Source organism: Aethalodelphis obliquidens, unplaced genomic scaffold (genome assembly GCF_003676395.1).
Source record: "Aethalodelphis obliquidens isolate GAN/ISIS:26980383/991018 unplaced genomic scaffold, ASM367639v1 scaffold33, whole genome shotgun sequence".
NCBI classification, from domain to species: domain Eukaryota; kingdom Metazoa; phylum Chordata; class Mammalia; order Artiodactyla; family Delphinidae; genus Aethalodelphis; species Aethalodelphis obliquidens.
Window position 1 is genome coordinate 6,534,517 of NW_020837977.1, and position 17,107 is coordinate 6,551,623.

The 17,107-nt window shown below is 35.5% G+C and overlaps 1 protein-coding gene across 1 annotated transcript in view; it reads left to right on the forward strand.

Moving 5' to 3' along the window:
* The window catches only part of TRAM1 (translocation associated membrane protein 1), a 29,166-nt gene extending 12,805 nt beyond the window's left edge, over positions 1–16,361 (forward strand). The window contains exons 6-11 of the mRNA XM_027127925.1: positions 784–868; positions 6,991–7,061; positions 7,168–7,272; positions 8,072–8,215; positions 8,564–8,724; positions 14,787–16,361. Of these exons, the coding sequence (XP_026983726.1) occupies positions 784–868; positions 6,991–7,061; positions 7,168–7,272; positions 8,072–8,215; positions 8,564–8,724; positions 14,787–14,860 (640 nt within the window). The 3' untranslated portion in view covers positions 14,861–16,361. The remainder of the gene's footprint in view (positions 1–783; positions 869–6,990; positions 7,062–7,167; positions 7,273–8,071; positions 8,216–8,563; positions 8,725–14,786) is intronic.
* Positions 16,362–17,107: the final 746 nt, after the last annotated feature.

Genomic DNA, 17,107 nt, shown 5'->3' on the forward strand with positions numbered 1-17,107 from the left:
TTATGTGGGACTGTATCTTCCCCCCCTCCCCACCCCCCTGGAATTATTCAGATTGGCTTTGTGTTTTCTGCTTTAGACCTCTGGAGGAGAGGGGAGGGAGAGCAGAGAGAAAGCAGAAGATCTGGAGGGGTATGATGTGAGGAGGAGACTGGACTCTAGACTGAATATGATATGTCTCCTGGGGAGTCCGTCAGTGCCTTATTCTCCTCTGGAATCCTGGTTTGCCTCCATTTATTGGGGGCTCTCAGTGTCTCAACCTGGTAGAGTTACCGTATTTCCCTAAGAAAAAATCCAGGGATTGTTTGAAATTGGGATTATCCTGGTTTCAGGTGCTGGTTAATCTATGCACCTTCACTTTTCTATCCATCTTGTTTGCCCTTCCCACTTCCCTTTTGACGAAACCTTACCGATCTGTGATTTGATTCCCTTAGAGTCGTGGTCCGTATGTCTTCAGTAGCTGACAGGCATACTCTTCAGCATTAAGTAACTAATAGACAAGGGCCTCTGTTTCCTCGCAGCTCGCTTGCATGTTCACAGTGTTCTGCAGATCATGTCTCTGCTTCTGCTGTTTAATCCAGAGGAGCTGACTGATGCTGGGGGGCCGGGGGGGCCGGGGGAAGTGGCTGTTGGAGAGTACGGTACATGGAGTATCGTGAGGGGACCTGAAGTGATAACACAAAGGTAGCTACTTAGTACATCCTGATTTCCAGTGTTTGTTTGTACTTTATTCTTTAAAAATGGTATGCTTTAAAAGGTATTTTTTACTTTCTTGTGTTGGTACAGATTTCAAATGAAGTTTTTCTACATATCACAGTTGGCATACTGGTTTCATGCTTTTCCTGAACTCTACTTCCAGAAAACCAAAAAAGTAAGCAGGGGTTTTATAATTTTAAAAATTGTCTTTTGCCTTTTTTTGCCTTTTTTGGAAGTCTTTTTAAAATTATTTCCTCATGTCTCTAACCTCCCTCTCACCTCAACTCTCCCCCCACTATTCTCTCACCTCTCTCCTTTCCACAGAGACTAAGTATCCTTAAGTATTTATTGAAGAAACCTTCAGTCATTTTAACTTAGAGGGGGATTTTACATTTGACATGTTAGTTTCTCATTTTAAAATTATGTTAGTGGTAATTTAAAATAATTTAAACAAATTTTGCAATGTAATGTTAGTTTTGTGTTACTGATATTCTTAGCAGTTTCACAAGCGAGACCAAAAGGATTAATTAGATTATTGTACAACTAAATTGTACTGTGTGTAAGTCCCAAAGAAAAATTCTTTGGGAATTTTTGAGAAATTAAGAAAAGTAAACCATAGTTAAATATTCACCTTGAATTTTTTCCTGGTGAAATAGGTGGGAAAGATGTTTGTTTGTTTTGTTTGAACAATGAGTAAACCACTGGAGCACTACAGTAGCCTCCTGTGTAGTTTTACCCTCAGTACTTCTGAAGTCAGGCTTCTGTGATGTCACAAAGTAAACTTTATTTCCTTTATTTAACTCTTTCTCCTCTAAAAACTCTACTAGCTCCCTGCTGCTTTAAACTAAAATAAAGCTGCTCACCTGTGCTCTAAGGGTTTCTCCTGTCTGTGCCCCCTCCCCTGGTCCCTTTTTCTTCCACTCTCTCCTTATGCCTCATTCACACTGACATTCTCTAATTTTATAATCCCAACACACCAGTTCTTTTTTCTGGAATACCGTTTCCCTCTGATAAATTAAGCAAGCACTTTTGTTCTCTTTTTTGCGGGGAGAGATTGTTTAAATATTCCTATATATGAACTGATACGTGGGTGGGGCTGTGGATAAAAGAAGTCTGATCATGAGTTAACAACCAGAAAGTTGGGCGATAGGTACCTGGGAATTCGTTATACTGTCTGTCTGTTGTATGTATTTCACGTTTTTCCATGTTTAAAACACTGTTGTTAAAATCCCCTTACTTTGAGAAGCTTTCCAAAATAGCAGAGCAACCAGTCCATCCAGCAACCATCTTTCCTCTGCCTTCTCAAAAGCCACAAACACTTATTTCTATACATACTCTGAATAGTTAATTCATGAGTATAGGCACTTGATTTATTATTGTGTTGTGTCTGTGACTTTTCGTGTCCTGTGTGTCTGTCATCATTGACGTTGTTGTCTGCCACAATTAGAAAACACCACCGTGTTTCTAAATTAGGCCGTGTAAAGTACAATGTTTTTCTAGTTGATTGTAAGGATTAGGATGAAGGTGCATAAAACCTTTGACTTAGAACTGTCTTAAGGTAAAATTCTTAGGCTCACAGTTTCCAATAACGCTTCCATATTCAGTAAGCACCTACTGTGAACCATACGTGTCCCATAGCTGCACTGTCCAAATTAGTACCCACAAGCCACATTTAAATTAACTAAGCAAAAACAAAATTCACTTTCTTGGTCACACTAGCCCGATTACAAGTGCCCATTCACCACACGTGGCTTCACGGTCTGCCATCTTGGATCAGAGATAGAGAACATGTCCATCATTACAGAAGGTTCTGCAAAGCACTGCTGAGACTTTCATAGTTCCTTGATGTCTTAGTACCATGGTTCCAATATTTAAAGCTTTCTTCGTGTACTTTTTATACCTGTGGACATAATACCTCTGGGTTTCATTATTAATTCATATGTCTATATCTTGTTCGTTGACCATGTAAGTAGAGAGGGACATTTCAAAGTAATTGTTCATTTTCATTCTCAAAGCTCTTTTCTTATCAATTCCTGCCAGATGGCATTTCTCCAGAAATGCAATCTTAATTTTTATGGAATAATTTGCATAACTTAGAATTTAACTGAAACTATTTTTAACACCTACATATGACAGTCGAAAGTAACTGTTGCAAGTAATTAACATAATTTGAAAGTAACAGCTGCATATGTGTTAAACAGTTTCTTAAAATTTACTCTATAAAAATTGGTTTTGGAAGAACTCTTTACTGGAAAAAACTAGTACAGTGATTGTTTTGAACCGATCCTACAGAGAAATGAAGAAAGGAACACAGTAGCAGTTCAAGATGTGTGTTAGGCACAAATAACTCAGTTTCTTTTAAGAAGGATATTATAACCACATGTAATATGTATGTTTCAATACAAATAGTCCTCTCTTTTTGCCCATAAGAGGATTCAAAATGTAATTTTTTAGCCAACTTGAATATATGAAGTTTCAGGGAAGTGTGGATGAAATAGCCAAATGTTTTATTTCTAATATCAGTTTATTTGGTTTAATTATCCATACATATAATTGTATATCATATAAAGTATAATAAATTAGAAAAATGCTTTCTCCTACTTCATGAGGGTTATGTCCACCCTTCAACTTTGTGGTTAACATCCGTCCTTCATCACTCGAGCTGCTCTTTGACTCATCTAAGTCCGTTTTTCCAGAGTACATCATTACCTCTGTCTTACTTATTCCTCCACTAGACCTCTCTAAGCATTTAGAAGTGACATTGATTGAGGTTTCTCAGGCTGTGTATCTTACCCAAACATTTATTTGTTGTTCAGAATAAAGTAATTGATACAGATCCCTGTAGTATGAGAGCTTTGAAAAAATTTACACATGAGACAGCTCCATCTGTTGTTTAGGGGCAAATCTTTGCCTTATATTTGGGCATATATGCGATATTCAGTTTAAATTTAATTTTTCAGTACAGTGTAGTTAAGAAAAGCATTTTCTTTAAAAAACAGAAGTTTACTAAAGTATATGGCTGACCTTTTTAATAAAAACATGTTGGAATAACAGCTGAAAATGTCACCTGAAGTTATTTATAATTTTAGAATTTGTTTTGATTTAAGTGTACTACGTTTATTAGATTTTCCATGAAAAATGAAGCTATCAGAATTTTAAGTCATCACTCTATGACATCATCCTTATATAAACTACTTGAATGTTAGCATTAAAGATAGATACGAACTTGGCAATGCTTTTCTAATAATTCAGTTTCATTATATATCTTTTTCATCCAAGTATAAAAAAAGTTTGCTAATCTTTAAACAAACAAATACACAAAACCTCATTTCTGGCTCCTGGTAACAAAATCATAGAATGATGTGTGAAAATGTCTTGAAAAACCAAAATCGCCTTTTCTCAGCCATGTTTATATTCATCTAGACTCTAGATTCTAGAACAGTGATGAACTGCCCGTGGATGACTTACTGACTCCCTAATTGAAATGTAACGTGGCCAGTGAACTGATATGTGCCAACATTTCACCCACCCTTCTCTGTTCTCCCTGAGCCCCAGGGAAACGTGTAGGCCCCAGAGACCCTGCTGCTGGGCAAGGTCTTTTTTGTTGGCCATAGACATGTAAGCCCCAGAGGGGCTGTAACCCCATGAGGATTGAAGAATGTCAGAGGAGTCTGGCCTAGAACAGGACTGCTGAAAGCAGCCATTTTCTAAGTGAAATCTAGATGAAATTTGTCATTTTAAAAGTCACGCTACATCATGCACATTACCTTTGTATTGTTACTGTGGGAATGCCTTTAGCTCACGTTGTCCACCACTTCTTGTGGGCTCTTCCCTGTCACTCGTTTATTTTGACACGCTGTCTCTGGTTAGGCTTTGAGTATGCAAACATTGCTGTAGAGACACTGGTCAGTTTGTATAAGGCGGACGTTGCTGTTACTTAGAAAAAGGATTCTTAATACTCCGTCCTTTTGAAAGTTGAAGAGACTATTGTAAAAGCCCTTGCTAGGCATTTGATGGTTGTGAAGATGGAAGCTGTGATGGTAGTTTACTTTCCAGTATTGACTCATCTGGTCTGCTATCAGAAAGGCAGGGCTGAAATGCAAAGTTGAACCTGAATTTAGGGAAGAAGCTCTGGATTTTTCTTTACCTAATGGCAAGCACAACCTTGCCTCAATTAGGTTGAGATTTAAGGACAAGAAATATAAAAGAAATGGAATGGCTTTTTGAAATGTAGTGTGTTTGTAATTCATAATAGTGTTTTTTGTCAGAGAGGAGAAAAGATAGGCATCTTATGTTCTCTGCTAAATGGCGTATTTTTAAAACTTATTTGTGTTTCTTCTTAAAAAAAATCTTTTTTTTTAATCCTCCCAAGCAGTTACACTGCTCTGGTTTTTCCAGCAGTTATTCCAGCAAATTAGTTTTTTACATCGATTTACACAAGCTGTTATGTAGTAAAATGAGTTCAGTGTTCAATCAGCAATTAAAAAACAAAAAAGCTTTTATTATAAGTATTGGGGGTCCCCCCAGTGTTGTTTTCCCCTCAGAAATTTGGAGCATTGTTTAACACATCTGAAGGAAGGAATATGGCAGTATTTCCCATACGTAGTCACTTATATGCCACCTTGCTGCAACTTACAATGTTTTATTTAAAATTATAATGAAAGTTTGTTTTCTTGTATACTACCTAAAATCATTTTGTGCAGTGCCAGTGATATACACACCACATAGCATATCATATTGCAGTTATAACCCTACAGCTGAGCTGGTCTGAAATGACTATAAGAGAACGAAGAGGCTTTCTTGTGGTTGAACTTCACCATGTTGTCTCGACACCTTTCTCCCCCTCTCCTTTGGTAAGGAGAATTAGTTCATCGGAAGTTTGAAAATTATGTGGAGAGAATCTTCAGACAGCCTACTTTCAGAGATACTTCTCTCTCCAGTTGGAAACTCCACTGTAAACTTGGTATTATGTCTTGGGAGTTTTCCCTGAGAGACCCAAAGTGTAGGACTCTGTATAGTTCTAGTCAACTGTTGTATGTTCTACCTTTCTAACACTTGATCTTTGTAGCATTCTTACTAGAAAAGAGTTTTTAGTTTCAAAACTATACTTGTAAACTCTACTCTTTCTCAGAAGATTTGGTCAAGTAACTCCCTACTTGAAATGTAGGTGGCAAAGAGAAGACCAATAGAGACCTGTGCTCAACTCTATTATATGCCAGAGATGAGTCTAGTGAGGTTCCAGATGAATGCAGCTCAGTCTGCCAACATCAACCACCATTTTAGTCATTTTAATTAGAGCTGCAGTACATGAAAAGTACTAACCAGGCTAATAGAGCCTTGTAATATATATTTGACAGGCTAATAGAGACATATATATATCAATATATGTGGTAAACTGCCAAAAAAAGAGAGAGCAGAAATGAGAGGTAGAGGCATTTCATAAATTAACAAGTGTTTATTGGGCCTATCACTGTTCATATCTTGCAAACATTTTTTACTGCAACCCAAGATGAAAAACTAGAGTTTATATCATAATTCTGTGTGTGTGTGTGTGTGTGTGTGTGTGTGTAAAATCTGGATTAAAATTTTCATGAAACAATGCAATGAGCTATACACTCCAGCATTTTTTATTCTATTTCATATTTCAGAACATGTTAGGGTGACCCCCTACATCGATTTCATGATTCACTTGACTTACGTCTTTGAAAACCACTGTTTCGAAGATAACCAGGTCACTAGGGATTATGGAAGAAAAAAAGAGAAGCAAAAGTAAAATCTGGATACCTGGCTTACAGGTTATTAAGAGGAGAAAGAATATACAAATAGATGGTATCCTAAGTGAGAAGATAAATTTTAACCTTCGATTTTAATGACTTGACTGACAATGAAATGAAAGGGACTAAAAGCATGAGCTAAAAAATGTGAATACTATTTAGGTAAACAAAAGCACCTCTACTGGTATAAACATAGCAATTTTAATAGTACAAGGACATTATGGTTATTAATATTGTGTCATTTAATAAATGTTTATTATGAAAAGAACCACTCAGTACTGAAAGGGATTTGGAGTTCATCTGATTCAGGCAAACCCAGCTGTTACTCACATTTAGATGAGTAGCTGAAGCCAGGAGAGGTTAAAGAACTGCGGCTAATTGGGGTGAGCATTCAGGAAGGGTGCGGGGCAGAGTGGCCTTCAAGTCTTCCTCTGTGACAGTGCATTTTCACTCTGCCACACTGCTCCTAAGAACAGAACTGCTTCCCCATGTTTTAATCTACTGTGCAATTTTCTGTTTACAGGAAGATATTCCTCGTCAGCTCGTCTACATTGGTCTTTACCTCTTTCACATTGCTGGAGCTTATCTTTTGAAGTGAGTTGGGATTTTTCTTGAGTGTGTATATGGACTGGGCAGATCGTATGCTAATCTGTCTTAATTCATAATTAATCTTTTCATTTTAAATGTGTTTTTTTAACAGCTTGAATCATCTAGGACTTGTTCTTTTGGTGCTGCACTATTTTGTTGAGTTTCTTTTCCACATTTCCCGCCTGTTTTATTTTAGTGATGAAAAGTATCAGAAAGGGTAAGTTGTTGAGCCGTTCTATTTCTTGTGTAATTAAAGTCAGTGCCTATGTTGCCAAGGACCATGCTATTGGCGATTATATTGTTTTTTATAACCTGTTAGTAGCAGCTTTAAATAAAATGACCCTGTTTAGCTGTTGATGTTGGTATTTTGTTCTCTAAAATAGAATCGTTCTTAGCTAGAGAGATACTGTATTGGAACTTGTAATTTTGAGGGTTGAGGGTTTACTTTTCTGATATAACTTCTCCTATCTTGTTTAAGTGCACGTTTTTCTTTTGGAGAAGGAAGAATGAGGAAGAATGAACTTTCAGAAGAAATTGAAATAATAGATTATAGAGCCTTAAAGATATTAAAATACTTTGATGGGAAAATTGAACTGGAACAGAATTGAAGTGATATGACTTGTAAAGAGTGTGAGGCCTTTAACAAAAAAAAAAAAAGTAAAACTGGGACTCTCATGAGAATTGAGTACACGGCTTTTGTTTTATCCAGCATTTTCCAAAATTGTTCTATATACCAGTAGTTCCGAGAATCATTAATAGTTGTTACACACACACAAAAAAAGATCAGCTAAACAAAAAATATCGAACATTTCTTTACTGGACTTCTAGAACCTGAAATAATGCTGATATGTTATATATCTTCAAGAATGTGATATAATATGAAGCATTTCCCTAACATTCTATTTCAGAATCCTTTTTGCAGAACAATAAGAAATGCTCAACAGGAATCTGATTACTACTAGGATCTTTTCTTATGTTTGCAATTCTGCGAATCTGACTTGTGACATTTTTCTCAGATTTTCTCTGTGGGCAGTTCTGTTTGTGTTGGGAAGACTTCTGACTTTAATTCTTTCGGTACTCACTGTTGGCTTTGGCCTTGCAAGAGCAGAGAATCAGAAGCTGGATTTCAGTACTGGAAACTTCAACGTGTTGGCTGTTAGGTAGAGTTGATTTAAAATTTTTCTCACTTTGCACTACTATATAGTATGTATTATCAGTTTACAATATGAATCATCTAAAAATAAAGGGATAAATACAGGGGTTAGGGTAAATATTCATTCGATTTGATTTCATACCTGTTAACGATTTCATGTCCAAACTGAAGTACTAAAGCGTTTATTTAACTTCTGGGATTAATCATTAGCAGGATAATTATTCATTAACATAATCTTGTCAACTTAGTGGGAATTTAGCACTAAGTTAATCCTGTCAAAGCAGGATGGACTACTTTATTCAATGGCATTGTTGGGGTGCGCTCTGATTCTCTGTTTATTCCTTTATATTCTCAGAATTGCTGTTCTGGCATCTATTTGCATTACCCAAGCATTCATGATGTGGAAGTTCATTAATTTTCAGCTACGGAGGTGGAGAGAACATTCTACTTTTCAGGCACCAACTGTGAAGAAGAAACCAACAGTGACTAAAGGCAGGTCTTCTAGAAAAGGAACAGGTTTGTATTCAGTAAGCAATGAAAACCTTGAAGTAGGAAACTTTTTTTTTTTTTTAATGTTTTGGGGTTTTATTTATAATCTTGTTAAGACTTAAAATCTTATAAAGGAAAGTTTATTCTACTTATTAGCAAAATTAGAAACAAAATCATTTCCCCCATCCTACAGTTTGTTGGTCAGTTATTCTCCTCAAAAGCTGTCCGCTGAGTTCTCTCTGACAAGTTTTCCAGACTTGATGACTTTGAGCCACTATAGACCAATGTGGACATGGGCAGTTTTAGTGAATAACTAACCTCGAGAGTGATTGTACTTTCAAGCATCTTACTCATATTTTTTAAAAAAAACCTTTTTTCAGCCCCTTCCCATCTGCCCTTTAGTCCCAAGTGGAACACCTTTTTTTTTTAATAACTTCTGATTGTTTGATCCTTCATCTTTGAGTCTGCATCTCACCTCTTTTCTCCTTCTGGCTTTTGATTGAAAATGCATTGACAGTGGAGTAATTTTTTTCAACTTCGAGTGTTCATAGTTGGAACTGTAACACAAGGAGTTCCATTTTAAAATATATATCAACTGTGGTTTGCTCCTTATAAGTCTTTATAGCTGGTAGTTTATGTTCTCCAGTCCTATCCTTATTCAGGCTTGTATTAGCAACTCTTGACCCTTTGCATGTCATATAAATTTTACTGCATCTTGGTCAGTTTTCACATACACAAATAGCTTCACTGGGGTATTAGATTGATATTACATTGAATCTGTAGATCAGCTGAGGGAGAATTGAGTATATCAACCCATGAACATGATATGTACCTCCCACTTATCTACATTATCTTTAATTTCTCTCAGTAATATTTTTTAATAACTGCTTTATTGGAATATAATTCACACACCATAAGTTCACCCTTTAAAGTGCACGTTTCAGTGGTTCTTAAGTATATTCACCATTAGCAGTCATTTTCCATTCCCTCCGTTCCCCTGCCAGCCTCTTACCTGTTTTCTCTCTCTGTAGATTAGCCTTTTCTGGATATTTCCTATCAGTGGAATCATACAGTATGTGATCTTTTGCAGCTGTTTCTTTCACATAGCATATTTTTAAGATTCATACATGTCGTAGCATGTACCGATACTTCATTCCTCTTTATGGCCAAATAATATACTAGCGTATGTATATACTATGTTTTGTTTATCCGTAAGTTGACTGACAGTTGGGTTGTTTCCGCTTTTTTGGCTACCGTGAATGATGCTGTTAACATTCACGTGCAAGTTTTTGTTTGCACGCCTGTTTTTTGCTGTTTGGGATATATAACTAGAAGTGGAATTGCTGGGTCATATGATAGCTGTATATTTAACATCTGGTGGGAACTGCTAAACTGTTTTCCAAAGTGCACCATTGTACACTCATTGTTTTGCGTGTTGATATCCAGTTGTCCCTGCACCATTTGTTGGAAAGACTAATCTTTATTGAATTGTCTTGATACTCTTGTTGAAAATCAGTTGATCATAAAAGTAAGAATTTAATATTTCTGGACTCTCTATTCTAGTCTCTTCATCTCTATGTCTGTTCTTATGCCCTTGTCTTGATTACTATAACTTTGTAGTAAGTTTTGAAATCAGGAAATGTGAGTCTACCATTTTTATTTTTTTCACGTTTTGGTTATTCTGGGTGCCTTACATTTCCATACGAATTTTAGGATCAGCTTGTCAATTCCTGCAGAAAAGCCAGCTGGCCTTTGATATGGATTATCTTGAATCTGTAGATTGCTTTGGGGAGTATGAACATAGACGTCCTTCCATCTTTTAGGGTCTTCTTTAATTTCTTTCAATTAAACTTTATAGTTATCAGTGTGTAAGTCTTGCACTTCTTCATTAAATTTATTCCTAAATATTTTATTCTTTTCAATGCTGTTGTAAATAGAATTGTCTTCTTAATTTCATTTCTGGATTGTTCATTGCCAGTGTGTAGAAACACAGTTGCTTTTTGCATAATGATCTTGTATCCCACAACATTGTCGTGCTTATTAGGGTTTTTAAATTTTACTTTACTATTTAACTCTAGTACTTTTGTGGATTCCTTTGCATTTTCAGTATACAGGATCATGTCATTTACAACTAGAGATAGTTTTACTTTTTCCTCTCCAGTCTGGGTGCCTTTTGTTTCATTTTCTTGCCAAATTATCCTGGCTAGAACCTCCAGAACAATTTTGAATAGAATTAGAACGGATATCCTCATATTATTCCTGATCTTAGCAGGAAAACATCTAGCCTTTCACCATTAAGTACGATGTTACCTGTGAGTTTTTCCTAAATGGACTGTTTCAGATTGAGAAAGTTTCCTCCTATTCCTACTTTGTTTGCAATTTTTATCATGAAAGGATGTTAGATTTTGTCACGTGCTTTTTGTGCAACGATTGAGATCATCAAATGGTTTGTGTCCTTTACTCTGTGGATATGATGGATTACATTAACTGATTTTTTAATGTTAAGCCCACAGTGCAGTCCTGGGATAAATCTCACTTGGTCACGTATATAATCCTCTTAGATGCTGCTTGATTTGGCTTGCTAGTATTTGGTTGAGGATCTTTACACCTGTATTCATAAAGAATATTGATACATATTTTTTGGTAATGTATTGATTTTCAAATGTAAATCCAGTCTTGCATTCCTGGCATAAACCCAAGTTGATGATGACAATATATCACTTTTGCTGGATGGGTTTTTTCAATATTTTGTAAAAATAGGATTTTTTGCATCTGTGTTTATGTAAAAGATTGGGCTATAGTTAGCCCTTTTCTGGGGTAATATCCTTGTCAGGTTTTGATACGAGTTATGCTGGCTTTATAAAAAGTATTGGGCAGTTTTGTCCTTCTTGTAATATTTAAATGTTTGGAAGGATTCACCACTGAAGCTGTCCAACCTAGACTCTTCTTTATGGGAAGATTTTTCTTTTTAACTACATGTTCACATTCTTTAATAGATAATAGGATTATTCAGATTTTCTATTTCTTATTGTTTCTCTTTTGGTAAATTGTGTTTTTCAAGGATTTATCCATTTCATTTAAATTTGCAAAATGTATTGATGTAACATGATTCATAATATCCACTTATTAATGCCTGTAGAACAGCAGTGATTCCCATCTTTCATTTCCTGTGTAAGTAGTTTATGCCTTTCTCTTTTCTTCTTCCATCAGCCAAGAACCAACATTTGTCTTCTTTTGCTGATTGTCTCAGATGTGTCATTGATTTCTGTTCTTACTTCCCTTTCTTTGGGTTTAATTTGCTGTTTTGTTATTTGTGGTTTACCTTGTGGAAATAAATCATTGATTTTTCATCGCTTCTCATGAATTACTTGCAGTTAAGGTCAAACTTCCCTTTCAGCAGTGCTTTACCCTTATTTCACAGGTTTTGATATATCTCTTTCATTATCATTCAGTTTCAAATATTTTATAATTTCAGTTGTGGTTTCTTCTTTGACCCATGGATTATTTATAAGTAAATTGTGTAGTTTACAAATACTGTATTTTTGGGCATTTTCTAGGTTTTGGGGGGTTTTTTCTTACTGATTTCTAGCTTAATTCCACTGTGGTTAAAGAACATACTCCGAATGATTTCAGTTCTTTGAAGTTTGTTGATACTTTCATTATGTCTCATCCTGTGTTCAATATTGATGAATGTTCCATCTGGACTTCAGAAGGATGTGTATTGTGTGTTTGTTGGGTATTCTGTTCTGTAGGTAGGTGTCAGGTCCATTTGTGATGTCCAGGTTTGTATCTTTACTGACTTGGTGGAAGGAGTTCTGCTTGTTCAGTCAGTTACTGCAAAAGGTATTGACCCATTTCTTCTTGTAGCTTGTAAGTTTTTGCTTTAAATATTGTGAAGATAAGTTATAGGTATATCAAAATTCAGGGTTGTTATATAAATCCCTGTGGGATTTGTCCTTTTTTATTGTCACATGTCCATCTTCATCTCTAGCTTGTCTGAATTTACTCCAGTTCACCGACTATCTTGTGGTAAAGTGTTAGCATGCTCTATCTTTTCCTGTGTTTTTCTACTTTAAACCTTTCTTTGTCCTTAAATATAAGTTGTGTCTCTTGTAAGCAGCATGTAATTGGATTTTAATTTTTACATCCAGTCTGACAAAATTATCTTTGTTTTTTTGACAGTTATACTGTGATGTGCCTGGGTTTGGTTTTCTTTGCGTTTATCCTGCTCGGTGTTGTGTAGAGCTTCCTGAATCTTGGCTTGGTTTCTTTTGCCGTTTTTGGAAAATTCTTCACCATTATTTCTTCAGATATTGCTTCTGCCCCATTCTTTTTCTTCTGTCCTTCGGGGATTCCAGTACACGTGTTAAACCCTTTTACCCTGTCCTTTTATATCTTTTCGTGCTTTCTGCATTTTCCATCCTTTTTTTTCTGAGTTTCAATCTGAGCGTTTTTTTCTAGTTCACTCATCTCTTCTGTTGGGCCTAATCTGCTATTAAACTTTTATTAAATTTATATTTTTAGTTACTGTATTATCCTGTCCTGGGATTAAAGATTTTTGAGTCCTTGGATGAAATTATCTATCTTTTCATTTATTTTTATTAATCATTGTTCTTTTAATATCCCTGTGTGACAACTCCAGATCTGGATCACCTGAGGATCTATTTCTGATATTTTTTTTTCTCTTAGTTTTCAGTCATTTTGTCTTGTTTTCTGGTACACCTGATATATATATATATATTTTTTTATGAAATCACTTTTTGTAAAACTTTAATTTCCGAGACATTTAAAAAGTCACACTAAAAGTATCACACTAAAAGTAAAACAAACAAGACTGACAATTTGTAAACAAAACACTCTGCAAACAAAAATAATTTGCCAGTGCATCCAAACATTATTTTTAAATAAGCAACATTATACCAATTTTTTAAAATTTAAAAAGCCAGCACTGCATGTATCCTCATACTTAAAAAAAAAATTATTGTAAGAATTCTGCCTTTATACACTAAATACTGTGCTAACAATATAGAAGGCCACTTGGGGCTTTCACACGATGTAAGCCTGTGTTGTTGGCACATAAGGCGGTTACTGAGGCCACAGGGAGGCCGACTGGGCTCCAGCAAAGCCAGGCAGAAGCCAGTGCCCCTAAGGTCAGGTTGAACACTGAATGTTTTGTGTAAAAGCATGCAGAGGCTCTGGATGAATTAGTAGAAGCTCTGGATCATTCTGTGTCACTGAAGCTGATCTATTTCCAGTTTGTCCTCATTCCTAGGACATCAACTATTTCTAAGGGCTTTCTTCTCTGGTGGGCCCCAAATTCATATTTTCGTCTCCCTGTCATTGTGAGACTTCCCAATTCTCTCTGTAGCTTTATTCTTTGTTAGGAGTTACTTTCTGCTGGATTTTTCTGAGTCTTGCTTGGTGCGTGCACGTTTAGTAGTTGGCAAATACCTTGGGGGAGAAATACACTTAGCTGACTTGGTTTTTTCCCAGTGCCTTCAAATAGCCATTTTCGTGTTCGCCTTTTGTGGATATTTTTGGAGGGAGGGTTGGTCTGGCATCAGTTATTCCATCATGGCTTGAAGAAGGCGATTATAACACTCTTAAACATAAGAGTTATCATCCAAAACACCAATTTTTTAATATGTTGGAAAGAAACACATCCCCAAGAACTTCCCTTGTCTGCTGTCCAGTGTGAAAATGTTCCTTTTTTTCTACCAAAAGTATTGCTCTGCAGACTATTTTATAGTTCTTCTAATTGTTTTTAGAGTTTCTGTCTTCTCTTTTTTTCCTACCTTCAATAGTAGTTACTTTCCTTTTTTAACTATTTTTTTATTGAGATGTCGTTGACATATGTAATTACTTTTAATTTGCTGCTTTCAGTTCATTGTGTTTAACATGTTATCAGGTTTTATGGTTGGTTAAATACTAGTAAAGATTAAGCACTAGTAAGTAAGTTTCACCCTAGTAAGGGCATAAGAGTATATATTAGGTTTTAAATTTTCTTTTCTGAGGGTACCTTTATGTGTAAAAGATAATATTATTTGCACTTACTTAGAAAGTAATCCTGATTTTTTTTCTCTTTTCAGAAAATGGTGTAAATGGAACAGTAACTTCAAATGGAGCAGACTCTCCCCGTAATAGAAAAGAGAAATCTTCATAATGAATTATAATCTAATTGATTAATGTCCCCAAAGAAATCTGCTTTTTACTATATCTTTCAGCACTAGAGATTTTTTTCTGTTCTTGAAAATACAGTTTGTGCTCTTTGATTCTTGCTACTATTGTTTCATGCATTTTTTAAAGGGCATTTGAGGGGAGGATGATTACTATGAGTGAAAAAAATACTTCAGCTTAGACTAAGCTACCTGCCTTCAAAATAGTTTAGGGACCACCACCATATTTTATTTTATTTTGTTTTTTATCTTTCAGCATTTTTCTAATGATTTGAAGAGAGAACTATTTACAAAAGTTCTACATATCAGTGATACAATTTCTTGCTCTCACCAGTTTTTTTATATTAGCAAGATGGCCTGTTCCAGCAAGGCCGTATTTTTTAAGTTATCTTTCAGGGCAAAATGGAAATAATATAAAGTTGGATGTCAAACTTTAATATGTTTTCAGTGTTCTCTAATTTTTAGGAATTTTTGTAGCCTTTACACTTGGGAAAAAAGATTTGTAAATTCACCAAAATACTTGTGTGCTTTATTTTTTAGTGGTTGTTAATGTTATTTACATCCCCATTTTTTTAAGGGAGAAAAAAACATACTTTTGGTTATGGCGTATGAAGATTTATTGCCATATATATTGAATCAAAATATATTAACATAAAAGTACTTGTGAAGTAAAATCTTTCTTGTGCATTTTCAACACTTGTAAACTGGAAATCAGAAAATTAAATATTTACTATAAAGAAAATTTTAACATAGCCCTTTTTGATATGTTTATTAATAATAATTCTTAATGGGGCTTGTCATAAGTTTGATACGCACAGCAGCTTAGAAAAATACTGTTTAACCTGAAAACTCTTTTAAAAAATCATGCCTACTTGATTTATATATATAAAAAGATGTCAATATTTGGAAAACATTTAATGCACTAGCCTCAAATTGAAAATTCAGGTGGATAAATAGTCTTACAAAAGACAATGCTTTATGTTATAACTGTAGCTTTGGTCCCATCCTTATCTGAGAAACATTTATCTGTATAAAACATATTTTTGGATAAATATATATATATATATTTGTATCTCTATAGAAAGGCTCTAAAAAACATTTGAGTAAAATATTTGGTTCCCTTTTCTATAATTATCCTTTAAAATCTTTATAGCTCTATTTGGGTTTTTGTCGTCTTTACAGGGCATATATCACTCCTTGCAATGTTCACATTTCGCTCCCCACTTCTCACTTTTGTCACCAGCTAATGTTTGCACCATTTTTAGTATAAAAGTTGCAGACCTGATAGGTCTGCAGTTTAATCAGTTGCCATGCTGCTAGAAAGTCATACTTTCTGTTTCCAGCTGTTTACCTACTTCCTGGAAAAAGTAGTAGCTCTCTGTAGCATCATGGAGTTTCAGTGGAACCAAATCTCTGCCATTAAAAACTGGCATTATATTGAACTATACATTGAGAAATCAATCAGAATAAAAATTTTTACTTTCACAAGCCGTATCTTGGATGTTTTCTTTGTTGTTAGCAAATTTTATGCTCTTTTTAGTGTCTAATCTCATTAAAATGTACACGTTGAAAGAGTGTACTTCTGATAAACATTTAGAACAGCCTTTCTTTCCTAAAAAGTGTGTTCTACCAAAAAAGATGATTAGTTTCATATATTATTAATGAGGGCAACTGTGAGAAAAAGTGGTTTGTAACCAAATTCAGGGACTATTGAGTTAAACAAACTTAAAGGTGTCTTTTTTACGGCAGGACACCTAGAATGACAACAGCGGGGACACAGCATGCAGTGTCTCCACACTCATTTGAGGAACCTTCTTTCTATGAAATTACATACAGCATATGCTATGTGTCCTACAACATATGCTGTGGGTTTGGGGGGTGGGGGGAAGCCCTTGGTATGTAGTTAAAACTTTACAAAACACATATATACACAAGTGTAATTGTAAATAGTAAGCCCTAGATCCCCTCCTCCAAGGAAAGTCTCTACGGGCCCCCCAGATCCTGCAGAGGCTGCTGCTGTCACCCGGCCTCTGGTCAAACTTTGAAGACTGATGGGAAGCATCACGGTAGGACCATGAGCCAGGACAGCTGTCTTACTGAGTGACCTGAACTAGTTGCTTTGCCCTTCTAGGGTTGTCCTTCCCTCCATAAAAGGGGGGATATGGCTGTGAGTAGTCCAGGTGGACTATTCTGGAACAAATGTAATAACTACATTCTTCTAAAATTAATTGTAC